The sequence below is a fragment of the Passer montanus genome, unplaced genomic scaffold (assembly GCF_014805655.1).
Source record: "Passer montanus isolate IOZ18808 unplaced genomic scaffold, ASM1480565v1 scaffold42, whole genome shotgun sequence".
Lineage (NCBI taxonomy): Eukaryota > Metazoa > Chordata > Aves > Passeriformes > Passeridae > Passer > Passer montanus.
This window is the reverse complement of record NW_024369041.1, coordinates 615,158-633,031: the sequence shown is the minus strand read 5'-3', so window position 1 is coordinate 633,031 and position 17,874 is coordinate 615,158. Positions and strand designations below refer to the sequence as shown.

Here is a 17,874-nt window from a genome sequence, read left to right as displayed (position 1 = left end):
CAGCCAATAACATGTCACAACATCGTTTAACAAACACGCTCTTCAGATGCTTGTGGTCATTGGGCACCACGCCAACCACAAACTCAAGAGGACTTGTTTTCACTACCTTGGGACTATTTCCTGAGATCTCCTGTTAACCTGGCAGCTAAAATCCCAAACAACAACAACAACAAGGTAGTAGCAGTGACAGAACAGTCTGGTCTGTAACACAACAGTAGCTGAGGAGAATGAACATAATCCTTTTGATGGTACTGGCATGTCTACATTCCACCAACCACTGTTTCACTGTTTTTCATCGCTTTCCAAACTCAACTAGACAAAATGGCCTTTCTTTTCTTATCACTCTGCTCCTGCAGCAAAGCTGTGTGCTGCCAGTGAGCCACATGGAACAGCAAGTTCTGCAAGACAGAGCCTATTGCACCATGTTGCATTGCACATGTCAGAATGGCATGGGATCACACAGCTGAAGGAAAAGATTTTGAGTCTTTTTTTCCCAAAATTGTGGTAGTTATGCTTTTATCTACACACATTATTTTAGAAATCAAATGGGTTATAAAAAGCACTAAAGTTTTAGCAGCAGTAAAAAATAACCTAAGCAAACCTCATGGCAGAAACAGCATTACCAGACTGCCTGAAAGAGATGGAGAATTTGGAAGGATTAATAATTTGTGGCTGCTTTTTTCCTGGGAAACACATGAAACAATATCTCTTTCTCTTTAATCAGTGTGAGTTGGTTCTCTGTCAACACCAAACAATATGCTGAAGCGACTGTGTCATTCTTTTTAAATTCAATCATCATTAGTCTATATGTATCTGCCATGCTGACACAGCAATCTTTAGAAAAACATTATAAGCAAAAAAAATATTGGCAAATTTTGTCAGCCATCATTGTATAATTAAACCCCTAATTTCTGCAGACTGTCAAGATTCCTTTCTTCTGAATTTGACTATGGTTGTGGACTGAGCTGACAACATTTGGCCATGGTAGAATGGCAGCTCCATTATTTTTGTTTCCATGGTAAGCACACAAAATGAACTTTTTTCTTAATGATACTTCTGCACATTACACCTCTAACAGCCTGGCAGCTGGCCTATCACAATTCTAAGGTAGCCAATATTGCTGAGAAGGAAAAAAAAAAACCTCCACTTATCACAAAATGAAAATATCTATCTGTTCTTTGCTCTGAGCAGGAGTCTATGACAAGGCACCAGGTGAAAGTAAGAGGCAGTTCATCTCAGAAGTGACTCTGATTTCATTTGTCCCTTTTGTAAAAATGTTGCAAAAACTGCAGCAAAATCTGAGCCCACACATCTGGATTCCATCCAGGAATAGCCTCCTACTTCATAAAGCAGCAAAATCCTTTAAATACATGCACAATCTAATAGACACAAAATCCAAAGGAATATGATGTCATGAAAATACCAGAATCTAACCTTCCCTGCCCATCCTCCAGAAAAGCCTGCTTTCCTTGAAAAGCTACTGTATTGCACTAAGTGGAGTTGAACAAAAATTACTTGTCTCTATTGGAATATTTTTGCCTTCATTGCTTCAGAAAAGTAGTAGTGAAATTTTGGCAGGAAAATGAGAATTTGACTTCTTTGGTTTTCTGGTTTTTCCTCTTGATAAAATCATATTCATTGATCTATTATATTTAAGTTTTTCCATGCACCTATTCACATGTTATTAATATATTTTTCCTCTTAAAAAAGAGACTAATAAACTCTAAGACATCACACACACTTCACAAAGCAAGAGACACCAATATTTAATCTTCAAGTTCCCAGGTTTTGAACAGTATTCTTAAATAACATATTCAGCTTTTCACTTCCTGCCTTCATAATTCAGTTTTATAGCAGTGAATGAGGAGAATCAGTCTGTATACTGCATGTACATCAGTTAATTAAATTTCCCTGGCATGCCTGTAAATCAGAATGCAGTGTATCAGCAGCTGTGCTAAAACATGATCTAGTATTACGAAACTTTCAATTCATGCACAGAATGACAAAGCTGTGCGTTATTTCAGAAGTTTGTTCTTTTTCTTGTTGGATCATGCTTCTATAGATCAGCCTTAGACCAAGGGCATTGTTAGACAAATGGCTTATATTAAACAAACTGTTTTCTATGAGGAAACAGGAGATCTCTAAAGCAACAAGGAAAGACAGTGTTGGGATCTAGGCCCTAGTCTGTAAAAGGACTTCCAGACTTTCAATATCAAGCCAGTAAGATTAGATGTAGATATATAAAAAAAATAGAGCTTGAACTTTTCACCTATGTGCTATTAAAGGCAAAGCCACACAATTTCAGATTGATGTAGATCTCCACTCAGCCAGGCAGAAGGTGTCTCCTGTTTGAAGGCTGTCCAGTGACATGGACCTGTGTAGGGGTGCTCTCAACCACATCCTGATTCGCAGGAAATAAACACACCAATCAGCCTAGACACAGAATCTCAGATTTCCCTTAGCTAAATCAGGGTGCAGCAGTCACAGAAATACACCAAAGGAAATACAGGTCTTTTGAAATGAGTTCATTCACATAAGCAGTTCACAGTGGGACACCAAGAAGAGATTGGTGCAATACCCTCCATCTGGACAAGAACAGGAAGAAAGAATTACTAAGTCTTTTCAGCGGGTACACAGACTCTTACAACAAATCTCTTTTGCAATAGCCTAATAAACACTGAATCACAGAAAAGCCTACCATTTACAAGACAAAAGATAACCAAGGCATTTGGAAAGTGCAGATGAGGTCATTAGTCCTCCCACTGTCCTTCAGTTTTAAATATCCTTGTATCAGGTAAGTGTAATTACTAAGTATAAGCAGAATAGAATCTGTGGTCTGTAGTTTGTCTGTCTCCTGTTTACTGCAGTGCTACAAATAAAGTTGGTCTCATATTTTAGTATTCTCATAGTACATAAGACACTGAAGACCAGTAAAAAAAGTTATTTTTAATGACTATTCAAGCCACTAGAATAGCGATCAAGCCTCAGGCTCGACAAGCAAAACCAGGCTCTTGAACATCTCAAATTACCCACAAAGATAGCACTGCAAAGGCAGAAACTGCAGTTCTGCAAGATCAGGACATCAGAGAAAAACAGTCATTCTGCAGTGATCCTGGCTAACCACCTGCAATTACTGTGTAGCTTCTATTAAAATCCAGGCACTCAACATGTTTCTGGGCTATTTCTCTTACAAGTTACTGTGATAAAACTGGCATGTTTAATTTCTTACTATGGACTTCAAGAGTAGCTAAGCATCTTACACTCTATAAAGTCATGAGTAAGGACAAGACTGCTTGTGTTATTAATACAACTGAAGTGCCCTACATTGTCTTTAAGACAACTTCCTGCACTCAGTCAAATCATGTATCACCAAGGTCATTGTATTTAGCTAGAAAATCTGATATAAATCCTTTCCATGTAAGCACTGGAGGTGATCAGTTTTTAAGGAACCTGCTGATTTAGCTGTTACTCAGAAGTATTCATCCAAGATCTAAGGCAGAAAACGGTTTCCTCTAACAAATTTTACCTTCTCCAGTAGAAGATGAGCTGTTCTTAATATTTAAAATCTGGGAGAAAAATTCCACAACCTCTTTTGCTAAAGAACATCCATGTGATAAAACCAAAATAACCCTGGTATTACAAGTGTTGATGCCAATGTGGGTCATTTTGACAGAACTTGGCTAGGAATCAAATACACATGCCAGCAAGCCTCAGTTCCAGCTCCTGGTGGCAAGGTTGTAATGAGCAGTTAGGCACAGTAAACTTGTAATCTAGCAGAACCACAGCCACACTCTAACCACAGCCTTAGAGTTGAGCTCTTAATCCTCTTATTACACTGAGCTATTTGTCTGTGTAACTTTCTTCTCCTAGAGCAAAAGACAAATGTGTTACTATCAAACTGAATTTCAACACTGCATTTCTGCATTTTGTGGTAGTGTTTGTTCTTTATACATCACCCTAGAAGGGTCACAAACTATCTAGTTCATACTTTCAATGCATGGTTTCTGTTTAATTCTTGGTGAACTTTCTTTTTGAGAGGTTATGCTCATCTCTCATGGACATACGAACAATTTTCATGTTGACATTAACATTTTTACATAACTTGATCACAACAGCTTGAAAGAAAAAAAAATATAACAAAGTATCCAATGCACATCATCAAGTATCTGAAATTAACAACTCTGACTTAACCTGATAAGGGTAAACATCAAGGAGAAATGAAACAGAAAACATGTTCTACTTACTCAGCAAGGTACATTTCAAGCCCACAGCATCCCTTCTGCAAGTCCTGTTTCCAAAAACATACGGGTTTCTGTGCCTTTAATGGGACTGTGGAAGGCTTCCAGCAGAATACATAACTAAATCACAATCAGCCTTTATTCCTAGCACCAAATTATACTCCATAACCCCTCCTTGTGACTGGTTTAGTCACCAGCACAGAACTAGAAGTTTGCAAAGATATTGTTTAGACTTTGCCTGAATGGCTGCTTTGTTAAGATAAAGCCTGTCAAACTGTAATTGGTTTGAGGAATGTTGATAAGGTTTTTTTTGCCCACATTAAAAAAAACCAAAACATGAATATAGTCTTCTGTTAGTAACGTGTTTAAGTGTACTTTCTTTCAAGCATTTCTCCCCACACCCATTTTGTTCACATCCACTGTAATTTTTTTCCACTGTATAAACTGTCAAACAAGTGTAGCGCATACTTAAAATGATTGGGTAGGGGGTAAAACCCAGGAACTGTTAATTTTGCTAAATTAATAACAAACAATTTTAATGCATTTTGAATCCTATTCTTGATTTAACTAAATTTGTATTTGGGTGATAGGTGGGTGACAATGGGACAGCATGATGTGTGGTATAAAACAGTGTGTAGATTGTGTTGAGAACTTTCAAGGTTGCCATTTACAGTGCTGCACTACCAAGCCAGCATTTTAACAGGATTGTTCATTTGTATCTTGCAGGTTAAGCTTGGAACGCAGACTTTTGGAAGGGAAAGGAATAAAGGGCAGTGGTAAGGCTAATTCCATTTCAAGCCACAGCTACCCAGAAAATGATCCGTGTCATTGCCCATTCCTGTGGTTTTACTATTATGATCCAAGAACAATTCACAAAAAAAACTTAGCACCATGAAATAATTTGGCAAATGTTTTTCTGCCTATGCCAGCTATTGTTCCAATAACAGACAACCTGCAGAGGCTCTGCCTAGCTGAAACTGAAAAAGCTCTAAAGAACAGTTATTGAAAACCTGATTAATTTACAGCTTTTCATGTGTAGTAAGAGACAGACTACAGACCCAAAAGATTTATGCGATATGAATGAAAGTCACTTCACCTGGGAGATGACAGGTGAAAAAGGATGACTAAAGACCTACCAAGCCAGATGAGCAATGCCCAGTGAAATTCACAAAGAATTCTGAATTGTAGCCATTTGACTCACATGGAAACCATTAGAGTTGTGTTCTTGTTGAACCAGGGGAAGCCCTAGGTAAGCACATTACAGATGACTCAGAAGAGCTGGCTCTGAACTGAAGCAATTTCCAAACGACAGTGATGCCAAAGACAACCCTGTCATCAAACGCCAAAGGCTGAGCTTTGGATGAAATGCAGAATAAACAGGAAAAATTATGTTTCCACTTTAATTAAGATGGTATTCAGACTCACCATAATTAGTTCATTTTTAGTAATTTCCTTTAACTATTGCTATTAAACCATTCAGCTTATTAAGAACCAGAGAACATGACAGATGTAAATGACTGCCTAACAGCTGCAAGCAGTTCATTAGGTACCTCCAATCAAGCTTTTCTCCCACAGGAAGAAGGCATCAGTAACCACCCTTCCATTAATCCAGGGTTCTCTTCCTCTCTCAAAACAGTAGCAAATTACTCACATACTAAAATCCACTGAGAGCTTACCCTTCCAAGGACAGCATCTCCTCGATATGGATTGAGGGACTGTGATACAAAGAAGCCAAACATGGGCTTTTTGCAGAAATGCTGATTTTGTTAAATATTAGCAAAGCTCTATGGCATCTTTATGCTATTACTAAAGAAAACAGTGTCTTGAACCAAGAAACACATGGCCATTATTGTGACATCCTAATCACTATGTCCTTAATATTACTAGGCAGGTCATCACTTAGGGAAAGTGACAATGTCCCTGTGAACATATTTTTGGTCTTATCTGATCATTTACCTTAACCACCCTGTGATTGCTTTATGCTACACCCTGCAATTATTTTCTGGTATTCTCTACCTGCATTTCTAGTCCCACATTTCATAATATATTAAATAATTACTTCATGTCACTGTATAAATAGAGCATCCAACCAAATGAATGACCTATGGCATACTTTTTGCTATTCCAAGTAAACATGGATGGCTTGACATTTTAATAACTATAAAAACAAATAGGCAGCTCACAAAATGACCAGTTTTTTAAAGAAGACCTAGATAGTTACACTTCAGAGCTAATGAAAGCTTCTACAGACCATTTTCCCATTAGTCAGAAAATTCAGGAACATAAACAGGGTTTCATAACCACAAAGGTAAGTCAAAACAAACTCCTTAAACAACACTAAATCAAGCTGAGTGGACAAAGAAGGGAAATGAAGAACAACCAAGTCCAGTACTTCATTTAAAAAAAAGGCTTTTAATATAAATCTGAATACAAAAATAACCAAAACACCCTACAGTCATCGCAAACAAATCTTCAAGGTTTTCTTTTATCAGTTCCCCGACAGTTTGGCAAGCGCTTGTTTTCTCTGTTCTGCAGTCATATACTCACAGGCTTCCAAAATATTTACTATAATTAAAGTCTGTTGAACTGTTTTTGCTTTTACCCATATTCTTCCATTCATTCCCAGCACCATCTCAAACGGGTACAATTGTGACAGCTCTTGAATTATTTCACATTTGGGAGCCAAGAGCCTGTGAACAAGAGCAAAAAAACAAATGTCAGAGGAAGGAATGCCCACATTTACAGACACCACATTTTTACTGACCAGTAACTCCAGCAGTACTGCTATTATGGGAGCTATTTAAGAAACACTGAAAGATTATAAAGTTGCATATACATCCAAAATAGCAATGCAGTATCAGATTTTCAAGGCTCCTGTCATATAAAATACATGAACGTAAAAAAAACAAAGCCATTGTAAATTTAGGTTTTTTCTCATTAGATTCAGAAGCAATCTCTGGCAAGTTTCAAGTGAATTGATGCTTTTACAACCATTCTAAGAGTTAATAAATTCTAAAAAGTACACTGTCTGACCAAATGACATTTTTGAAATGCTATCTATTTGACACCCCAAAGGTGTCTTTCAAAACAGGACTTCCCTTCTACTTCAGGAAACAGTATTAACAGCAATAAACAGCATACTAAATACTGTAACATGTCCAGGATTAAATCAAGATTGAACAAGTATTCACAAAACCTAAAACCATATCAGGATTTAGCAGCTTACTTGTAATATGCTGTTATTTTTTTACTTGCATACAGACAAAATGTGGAAAACACAGTGGCTGCAAAAAGTTTTTGTGACAGTTCACACTGACTTCTGCTAGGACCTATAAATCAGACAATGCCAGGTATGAAAAAGCTGCTCTACACTGCCAGATTGCTTATCCAAAGAATGACAAAAACAATTCCACCCAAAAAGCAACTACAAAGTTTGACCATTGTTTATCCATGTAATCTGGTATTCTTTGACAGTCACAAAAAAATCCTGTATTTACATCAGCATAAGCAACTCCAAAGCTCACAATACATTTAAAAGCTTATGAAACAGTTCCTGGAGTAATGTGTCAATTTTAAACTAAAATCCTACACTTTTAAAACCTGCATCTTTATTTCAGTGTTATTTATTTTTCTTTGGAAGGCAGAAAATAATGTGTACTGATGTGCGAAGAATCCCTTTAATCAGCTGTCAGCCAAACATGCACCTCTACTACCCCATGAAACAGAAAAAGGACAGTAAGCATTGCCAAGTTTTAAACTCCAAGGTAATATGTACATACCTGAAACACTATCCTGAATGTCTGACTTCCCCAAGTCATTACTTGTATTTTCCATACTGCCTTGGTAACCACATTGCTTTTTTTAAGCAGGTGATGCAACACCATACAAAAGAGCTTCTAAAGTCTCTTAAGAGGAAAAATAAACTTTCCTTCTAGCTCAATCCATACTCTTTTCAGTAAATCTGGTTTCAATGCACTACAAGAATCACACAGTCTGATTTACTAAACTGCCCACACTGCTCAGAAGAAACAGCTGTGGGAATATTACATGTGAGAGTGATTACTTACATTTTTTAGTACTTACTTTCTTATTAGACCTAAGGAAACTTTAAAGAGGAAGCCATCTTGTCCAATTATTCCCATGCCACTTGATTTTCCACTGCTGTCTATACAGACCATCTCTGGTTCCATGTCTTTATTTGCTACAACGAACTGACCATAAATAAGATCTCCCACCTAAACAAAACAGATCAAAGAACAAAGGTATAATCTCTTATAATCATTCAGTAGGACAACAAGAAAAAATATCACACTGGTCTATTTGTTTTTTCTTTACAGTTTCTTTTACATTCTGGTAATGGCATTTCAGCCAAGTGCAGAAACTGGCATGCACATGCAGCACAACCATTCATAACAGTGCTGTTAAAAGAACCCACACAACTAGCATTTTCTACCAGCATCCCATGTTTTAAAACCTTAACATCGGAGTGCCCGGTCAGATGCACCTTACTCATGAACTGCATTTGCTCCTGGCAGCACTATGAGCACATGAAAACATGGGAGTGAAGCACTCGGGCAGCTGAGAGAGAGCAAACCACGCTAGCTAGAGTCTTCCTAAGAAACCCCGTAAGGCCGCGGCCTAATGGTGCAACACCCCCCGAGGAAGACCAAGACAAAACCATTACAACCAGACCTGCTCACCTCCTCTAACGTGGGCTTATGAGAACACTTCCCCTGAGAAAAGCCACTGAAACGCTACAGAAGCGCCACCAAAGGACGCCGCTAAAGCGCTACCGCAGCCAACCAGGGCACCCACCTGCACGTTCGGCCTGTTCCTCTTCGTGGCGCCCTCGAAGGCCAGGTAGGACAGGGACGCCGGCTCGCTGCCGCCCACGTCCAGCCTGAACACGTCCCCCGCTTTGGCCGTCACGATCCCTATGACGTGGTCGCCCTTCACCGGCACGTACTGCAGCGGGGAGGGGGACAGAGGGTCAGGGGAGCGCGGGCGATATGGGGACCAACACACATAGACACCCACACGGACACCCGGGTCCCGCCGCGGCCCTACCCGCTTCTGCTGCGAGTCCACCCAGTAGGCGCCGCCGCCGCCGGGCCGGTGCCGCAGCAGCCCGCACTTGGTCACCAGCAGCCCGGCCCCGCTGCGCCGCAGCCCCGGCCCGCACAGCAGCCGCCCCTGCGGCGCGGTGCCCGAGCTCAGCCGCAGCCGCTCGCCCTCCGCGTCCTCGTCGTAGTGCGCGGGGAGCAGCAGCAGGTCCCCGGGCAGCACCACCTGCCCCACGAGGGCCTCGGCCGCCGTGCCGCGCTCCGCCGCCATGGCCGCGCACATTTCAGGCCCACAGCGACCCCGCCCGGCCGGAGCGGCCCCGGCCGCAGCAGCCGCGCCCGCCCGACCCCGAGCTGCGGCAGCCGGCTCCGCACCCTCACGGCACCTCCGCAGCTGCCTTTCCGTCAGGGAGGCAGCCCGCCTTCCGATTCTGCCGGGGAGCGGCCAAGATAATGTTAGAGCACTTAGGCGTCGGACTTAATTCTTCCAGCTGCAGTTGTTTGCAAGGTTTTTTAACACCAGATTAGAAGCTGACAGTAAAACATACAGCTGGTCAAATTTGAGGTGAACGTCAGCCGATGAGCTTTGCAGGGAGCAGAAAAGATCACATCAGTTGTGAAGGGCAGCTGCTCACACAGAGCTAGCATTAAAACAGTTGGAAAGGATCACAGCGCGTCATCTGGTCCAGCCTTCCTGCTTAAGCAGGGTGTCCTAGAGCACATTGCACAGAACTGCATCCAGACAGCTTTCAATATCTCCAGATGAAGAGATTCCACAACCTCTCTGGGCAGTCTGTTCCAGTGTAGGATCACCTGCACAAAGTAAAGTTCTGCCTCCTGTTTAAATGGAACTTCCTATGCATCAGTTTCTGCCCATTCCGTGGTGTCCCAGTGGTTGGCACCACGGAGCAGAGCTTGGCACCTCCCCTTTAGATATTTATACATATTAATGAGGTCCCTGATCAATTGGCTCTTCTAAGGCTGAACAGGCTCAGCTCTCTCAGCCTTTCCTTGTAAGAGAGATGCCAAACCCATTAATCATCTTTAGCCCTCTGCTGGACCCGCTCCAGGATCCCCATGCCTCTCTGTCACTGGGGAGCCCAGCACTGGGCACAGCACTCCAGGCACAGCCTCAGCAGGGCCGAGCAGAGGGGCAGGATCACCTCCCCTGACCTGCTGGCAATGCTCTGCCTAATGCACCCCGCGATACCAGTGGCCTTCTTGGCCACAAGCACACTGCTGCAAGCTCTTGTTGTCTATCAGGCCCCCCAGGTCCTTCTCCACAGAGCTGCTCTCCAGCACATCACCCCCAGCTTCTCCCGGTGGTGGGGTTACTAATCCCCAGGTGCAGGACCCTGCATTTGCCATTGCTGAATTTCAGGTTCATCTCTGCCCATCCCTCTAGCTATTGAGGTCTCTCTCAAGGGTCACAAAACCCTCTGAGGTCTCGGCCCCTCTCGGCTTTGTGCCATCCTTTCCGAGCAGGCCCTTCACCCCTCCTCAGCCCCTGCGGGCGGCGCCGGGGCCGCCGCGCTGGCGGCGCTGTTGCGGAGCAACCCCCGCGTTGTGGGCCGGGCCGGGCGGCAGGAGTAGGGCGGGCCTGGGGCTGCCGTGCCGGGGCTCTGGGAGCTGCTGCCGGCAAGGAGCCGGAGCGGGGCTGCTCTCCGAGGGAAGGCGAGAGGCTACAGCGCAGCCCGCGGCACCAGAAGCAGGGCAGCGACAGCACGCTGTGGCGGAGCGTGAGGCGAGGCAGGGTAACGAGCCAGGCCCTCCCAGAGCTCCGAACCCCCGGAGTGCGGATGAGGAGCGGGCCCGCCCCGCCTGGAGCACAGGGGAACAGGAGGGGCCCACCCGGTGCTTAAATAGAGCCCGGACCAGGCGGCGGGATTAAGGTCACCTGGAGGCGCCGCTAGCGCGAAGGATGGGATTGGATTTGTTGTATTAAGTGCCCGGGTTCTCTGCCCCGGCATGGATTCAGCCCCCTTGACAGCAAAGGAAGGCTCGTGTTAACTTAAACTGGGCTCGTAAAGCGTGTGCACAGAGATCTGTGCCTTTCGTAACTGTGGAGTGAGTGCTTCAGGCCCTCGCCTTGCATACGTGTCTTAAAGATAGCTTTGACAGCTCAAACTAAAATTACCTCTTAATTGTCCTCAGAACTACTTGCCTGTTCTTTGAGTATCTGTGTAGAAGTTTTCCATGTGCTGTTGTGGTTTTCAGGGTTTGTTTTTTTCTTTTGTCATCATGCAGACCTAGAATTGGCATCATGTTTCTAAATGAAATAAATTATACATGTCCAAGCAGTAAGGTGGGGTTTAAGCATAATTTTTTCTGCAGTGATTGCTGTAACTGACCTGTCACTGGAACTTTTAAGAACTAAACCACTACCAAATAACTTTCTTGTATAAATTGCAAGCTTAGTAAAAAGTAATGTCATAGTCAGTGTTTGGCACCTGAAGCAAGAGTTGTTAAAGCCCGTAACTTAATTCTGACATTTGTATGTAATGTCTGTCTGTTTATTGTCAGTAGATTTGGATGGAGTCTCAGTACCTGAAGGAATGCCTGGGAAGTTGCTTGAAGAAAGGACTGGCAGAGGTTGTAGAGCATCGGCCAGCAGATCCAATAGAGTATCTTGCACACTGGATTTACAATTACAGAAGAACCTTAGATGAAGAAAAAAAGGTGGATCCAACTTAGGCAAAAAAAGATTGCTACAATATAGTTGGTGCTATTTAATACATTTAATTTTTATGTTTAATTTATTCTGTGTTGCCTTGAAATAGAGAATACTGGAGAGAGCTGAGCTGGAACAAGAACGGGAGGCAGCCCTAGCAGAACTTGAAAGGTTAAAAATCCAGGAAGAAGAGCAGCGGAAACTTGAAGAACAACAGGTTATTAATACTAAATAATAGATAATTCTAAGAAGCATATGGTGCTGTGGCATATTGGAGCTCTTTGTATGCAGCTCTAATACCTGTATACTGATTTTGTTAAAGGTGGCATTAAGCAAGTATTTTAATCTCACTTTTCTGAATAACTGAAATTATTAATGAGCACATGAGTGGGAAAAGTTACATACTATGCAGTAAAATGTTATTAAAAAATGATGACTGTTAAGATAAAAAGGAGTCAATTTAGGACTTATGTGAGAAGTAACTGAAAATACTGTTTGGGCTTGTAATATGAGAAATAAATACAATATCTGTGTTTCTAGCCATTCTTTGTAAATGAGTCATGTGAACTCATTGTTGCTATGGTGATGTTGATGTGACCTGACTGGATTTTTTTGTATGGATGACTTTCATTATGTTAAAATCAAGAGCTCAATTTTAAATTTATGCTGATCACATTAAGCCCAGCTCTAGTGTAAGATGCATTAATTTTATTTCACTTGCAGTTTTAAAATTTGGAGTTTAGTAATTTGCAAACCAAAAGTAGTGTGCTTAAGGGTTTAATGAGTGATGTAAAATAGTAAATGAAAATAAGGAGATTGTATCTAGAGATAATTCACTGAGAATTAAATAAATCATTTCACCTAAGCTGTGGGAAAGATGTTGAACAATACTCACATTAGATGCATTTTTTTAACCTAATTCAGTTTTGTAGTCAAATACAGAGGAAAGATTTGCATTTATATGCCAAAAAGGAATGGAAAATAATGACCATGTTTGTAACTGCTCACAAAATGCAAGAGCAAACAGTATACTCTAAGGCTGTTGAATGTAAATACTTATATTATGCAGTTTCTGGAGTTTTGGTGTAATAGGACTTACATTTCCAATTAATAAACACTTCCTGTTAGATATTTCCAGTTATAAATGCTAAAGGTTGCTGATGGGCATCATTAATGTTAATGACAGTGCCTGCCAATTTTTTCAATAGATTTGATTCTATATTGATTCATCCATGTGTGCTAGGTGCTACACAAAGTATCAAAGAACTTAATCCAAAGGACAGGAGATAACTACTACAGACTAATAAAGAGCTTGTATAATGAGACAGTATCTGAATTGTGTACACTAACCTAACTTCAGTTAATTGTTGTATCTTCCTCTTGGTAGTAAAGCCTCTTTATCAATAAGAGTCTCAAAACTTTGAAAATGCTAAACCAGACGATACTGAAAGGACTCTGTTATTAACATAATATAGCAGTTATGTTTTATGCTTGCTTTTTATTTATTATTTCAATAATAAAATCAATTGTAAAACAATGTGGTGAAAAAAAACAAATATGGGGGATTTTCTTTCTAATTTGTCCTTTCTTAAACTGATTTCAGGCTCAGTTGGAGAAAGAACGTGCAGAGTTGGAAGCACAGAAAAAGGAAGCTGAAATGCAGTTGCAGCAGGAAGATCAAGAGGTTTAAGCCAATGCTTATTTGGTGGTTTGAAAATACCATTTATCAGCCATTTTTTCCAGATGCAGGCATCAATTACAAAACACAAAGCAGAAGCCCAGAGGTGTTGAACTAACACATAATTGAAGAAACAGGAGTTAGATGGGGAGAATGTCTAACACATGGCTTCTGCAGTCTGGGTTTTATACTTGAATTTTGATCAGAACAGAAATTTATTCCAAAAATCTGGCATAAGGTCAGCTTACCAGATTCCTTGATGGTATTTATTAGAAAGTTTTATAAAATAACCATGTCTAATTTAAGTACCAAGACAGTAACATTTTGCAGGGGGTTAGCACAAAATCCATTTACTGTACCTGCAAAAAGAGCTGTGGTTTGGAATTTCAGTGCATCTGGATTCTGCTGTCTTAGTGGTGTATAGGAATTTATGCTAACAGGAGAGTGTGTATACAGATATCCATGTTTATGGTCTTTTCATGCTGCTTCAGTAAAAACATACGTGGATAATTGGCATGCTTATCTCCCTAAAGCTTTTAAAGCTCTGTGGAGCATAGAATATTTTAGAAATACCTAAGTTTTTAGAAAAGTCTGTTAAAATTTTGACAAACCATAATTGTATGAAGATTAACATATGAAAGTGACAGAAAAAACAAATATGTAAAAATTTTAAATTGCTGTTAATTAAAAAAAATATTTAAAAATAGGGTTAAGCCTAAGACCAAGACAGTATTCCCATACTACTAAATTTGTATAGCACTTATCTAAAGTGTTCTCTTTACATTAATACCTAATGTCATTTTAACACACCTGAAATGCAATTTCATGACATGGGACGTTTGAACTGAAAACTGGTTTTCATTGCCCCAGGAAAATGAAAAGACAATAGCTGAAGTTACAGATAGACCTGAGGAGCCAGATGAGACTGAACCAGTAAGTGTTTAGAAAGAGATTATAAACTATTGATTCTTAAAAATTTGCTTCTTTGTGCTGACAATAGATTTATGAAAGTATAACTTATGACTGTTCTTAGGGTCAGCTTTTCACAGGTGTTTTTTCCACTGAGGTAAATCAGGTGTGTATGCAAGATCCCGTATAGCCCAAATTTTTATCATTTTTTGATAATTACATATTTAAAAATATTATTGAGGCTTTGGGCATATTTTATGGGTTCTTTAATAAGAAAATTGTAAAACTAGAAGTGAAAATGAGTCTTAAGTACCTGCTGCTCCCTACATGTGCCAAGTTTTCATGCCTAAAGCTGTTAGATTGCGTTGGCTTTGAGGATGTTATTTCAGGTTTTACAGTTACATGTTTGCTACAAATTAAGAACAGATTGATAAAATAAGACATATAGCCTTGTACTATTGATTCTGCCCTCAAAATCACAATGCATCATTGAAATTTCCTGGATTTTATAATAGAAGTCTGGTGATGGCCTTTATTGTATTGAATGGAATAATACATTATTATACTGCTATGTCCCAACTTGTCTGTCATGGGCAGTTTTTTATATTTTCCTTTTTACAAAGCTCAGTGAATGCTGGTAAGTGGTAGAATATTTTTGTTGTTGTTTTCCAGAGTCAAACAGACCTCCCAACAGTAACAGAAGAAGAAGAAGAAGAGGAGGGGGAGGAGGAGGAAGAAGAAGAAGAAGAAGAAAATTAGAACTGACCTGAGAGCAGTAAATATATTTTCTACTCATTACTTGCTATCCTGAAGTGTAGTATTTTGATTTATGTATTTTATAAATATAACTGATTTACATAACTGTTTCTCTGGTGTCTGTTTTCAAGGTGTTTGTATAAAGTCTGTTATTTCTGATACTGATTCTTCCTTTTTGTTCTTAAAGCATTGTAGCTGGCATGGCTGACTTTCACAGGAAGAAAACTGCAGCTGAAGTGAAAGCAGCAAATATATTTTCTACTTATTGAAGTAACCATAATAAATAAAAATATAACTGAAGTGTCAATATGATTTGAGGATAGATGCCACAATATGATAATTTGAATCAATATGAAAAGAATAAAATATTACTGAAAATTATTTTACAAGAATATGAATGATTTCTGACAGAAAAAAAGGGAATGCTCTGCAGATTAAAAGATGGAGAGAGTATTCTGGACTTCAGACTTGGCGCAAAAATCCAATCAGATTTCCCAAATGTATTTGAAAGAGGTAAATTTAACTCTGACTCAGTATATACTAGAAGATCTTGTCTCCTAGAAGTCATGAGGTGATCTAGGTTTAATTATTGGATAAATATATTTATTGCTGTATTTATTATTAGAACCTTTTTTGGGTATTGTGTGGTACTAGGTGAGCTGCAAGTGTCTGCAAGTTTGTCTTGATTAGTCAAGTTTTTAAGACTTTTCTGCATTTTTCTTGAATTTGTAAATCAAGAAATTAAATGTGTTCTCTACTAAATACCAGTATTATTTCTAAAACTTCACTTCTAAAAATTTAGAAGTATATTTAGTTTGATCCATGGTTATCTGTAAAAGTAAGTTTTATAATCCTTACAGATTGCATTTTTACAAGAACAGATGTTTGTAACCACTGGTATCTTGGTATAGGTTGTCAAGAATGTTCTGTCTTTTCATTATAACTAGAAAAAACAGCAGCATTAAGAAATCCTGCTGTTCTTAAAAATGAATGTACATTCAATAAAATGTACATTTGCATCTCTGTCATCTACTACAGGTTAAATGGTCATGGCCAATATTGTGTAATGAAAATACACAACGAAAGTCAGTGCATAGTTAATGCATTCACTGTGTTCTTCAGTCTTGGGATGAGATTTTTTATGATAATTTCACTTCAATTTTTTAATAATATCGCTGAGTCTAAGGGGTTTGCTATCCTTGGAAACTGTTAAAAATATCTATACACCCAACAGACAAGGGTCAATTACATAATAAATGTTTTCTTGCTCTGAATAACTTGTTTTGATTGTGTAGATCAGACTAAGAATAATCTTACAAAATTTTAAAAACGTGAGCACTATTGCTTTTTCTATATATTAATATATTATTTTTCCCCATAAAGTACCTCTATTAAAAAAATCCTGTGCCCATCTTATTACTACACTGCTTTTTGAATGCTGTTAATAACCACGTCTTATATGAGCATCCTTAAAATCCTCAAAGTCACTTACCAGGTATAAATACTTAGAAATGTTTGTGTAACTTTGGAGTCATGAAAAGTGGAACTATTTTTTGTGTCTAAGTGGTCAGGCTTTGCTATCTACAATAATTCTGTACAATGAATACACCCTTGTGGTTGATGCTCCAGTAAACAGATTTTGGCACAGTTTACGATTATATTTGTTAGAAACATAATCTACAATAGAATAGAAAGTTACAATAGAATCATTCAAGTACACACCAAATTTGATACCACAGGTCTAATTACATCTGTTAGCACTGCATGCACAGCAGCCTCTTGTGCCAATCTCAAAGGGATGGAGAAATGGATAAACAGATGGAGTTTGTCTTTTAAACAAGAGGTATAACTGATTCTTAATATTTAGATTAACACTTTCAAAAATTGGTAACTCATGTTCATTTACACTTAATGTCCAGTCATGTTGACCATGAAAATTTCAACCTTCATACAGCCTTCAAAACATGCTAGAAATTAATTCTAGTGACATGTTGCTTTCATTTTTTTATCATTTTATACTGTTTGTATCTTTGTTTGATTTCGTTATATGTGTGTCCACTAGAGTGCATCCTAAATAAGCACACTGGGAGCTCTGTCAATTACAGCCCATGAAAACTACAACTTCTGTTTGTCATTCTGTTTCAGTTCATTTTTAACTATAACTGTTTCTTTGTGATGCTGCAGTCCATATTCCTCACTTTATTTCAAGGTAGGAAGTTTTGGATGGAAACTGCTATCAGAAAATTACTAAGCAAGGGTCAAAATAAAGTGGTAGATTCCAATTTATCTGTTTCTTTATTGTTAGCTACAGAAAACTTTTGTTGCTAAAATGTTATTTATAGGAATTCCCATTTTTTTCAGGATCTGATGTGCACAGACCTGGTGCATTACAGCTTTATAGGAATTCTTATCTTGGATATGTGACACGAAATAAACAGTTCTTGGCACCATGCTTTCTTGAGGTGCAAACCTGCCTGTAGGTTACTTGAAAATGTAGTTCCCAACAAAGGTGACTTTTCCTTGGGTGTCTAAACCTGGAGGGAAATTAAGGCAGATTAA

General features: G+C 39.4%; 2 protein-coding genes across 9 annotated transcripts; one reads left to right on the top strand and one right to left on the bottom strand.

Annotated features, from left to right (window-relative positions):
• Positions 1 to 6,630: 6,630 nt before the first annotated feature.
• On the bottom strand, positions 6,631 to 9,576 carry EXOSC3 (exosome component 3). The gene is made up of 4 exons (XM_039719633.1): positions 9,306 to 9,576; positions 9,054 to 9,203; positions 8,322 to 8,473; positions 6,631 to 6,928 (listed from the first exon to the last, which is right to left on the bottom strand). Exons 1-4 carry the CDS (start codon positions 9,570 to 9,572, stop codon positions 6,727 to 6,729), a joined length of 771 nt encoding a protein of 256 aa, XP_039575567.1. The 5' UTR covers positions 9,573 to 9,576; the 3' UTR covers positions 6,631 to 6,726.
• Positions 9,577 to 10,862: 1,286 nt separating this feature from the next.
• On the top strand, positions 10,863 to 16,835 carry LOC120507261 (DPY30 domain-containing protein 1-like). 8 transcript variants are annotated; one of them, XM_039719665.1, is made up of 7 exons: positions 10,868 to 11,055; positions 11,828 to 11,980; positions 12,082 to 12,189; positions 13,576 to 13,656; positions 14,521 to 14,583; positions 15,232 to 15,334; positions 15,503 to 16,835. In XM_039719665.1, exons 2-6 carry the CDS (start codon positions 11,834 to 11,836, stop codon positions 15,316 to 15,318), a joined length of 486 nt encoding a protein of 161 aa, XP_039575599.1. In that variant the 5' UTR covers positions 10,868 to 11,055; positions 11,828 to 11,833; the 3' UTR covers positions 15,319 to 15,334; positions 15,503 to 16,835. The 8 variants fall into 8 exon arrangements, with proteins under 8 accessions (XP_039575606.1, XP_039575603.1, XP_039575605.1 ...); XM_039719672.1 differs by lacking the exon at positions 15,503 to 16,835 and having other exon boundaries at positions 10,863 to 11,055; positions 11,825 to 11,980; positions 15,232 to 15,474; XM_039719669.1 differs by lacking the exon at positions 15,503 to 16,835 and having other exon boundaries at positions 10,863 to 11,325; positions 15,232 to 15,474.
• The last annotated feature ends 1,039 nt before the right edge of the window (positions 16,836 to 17,874 follow it).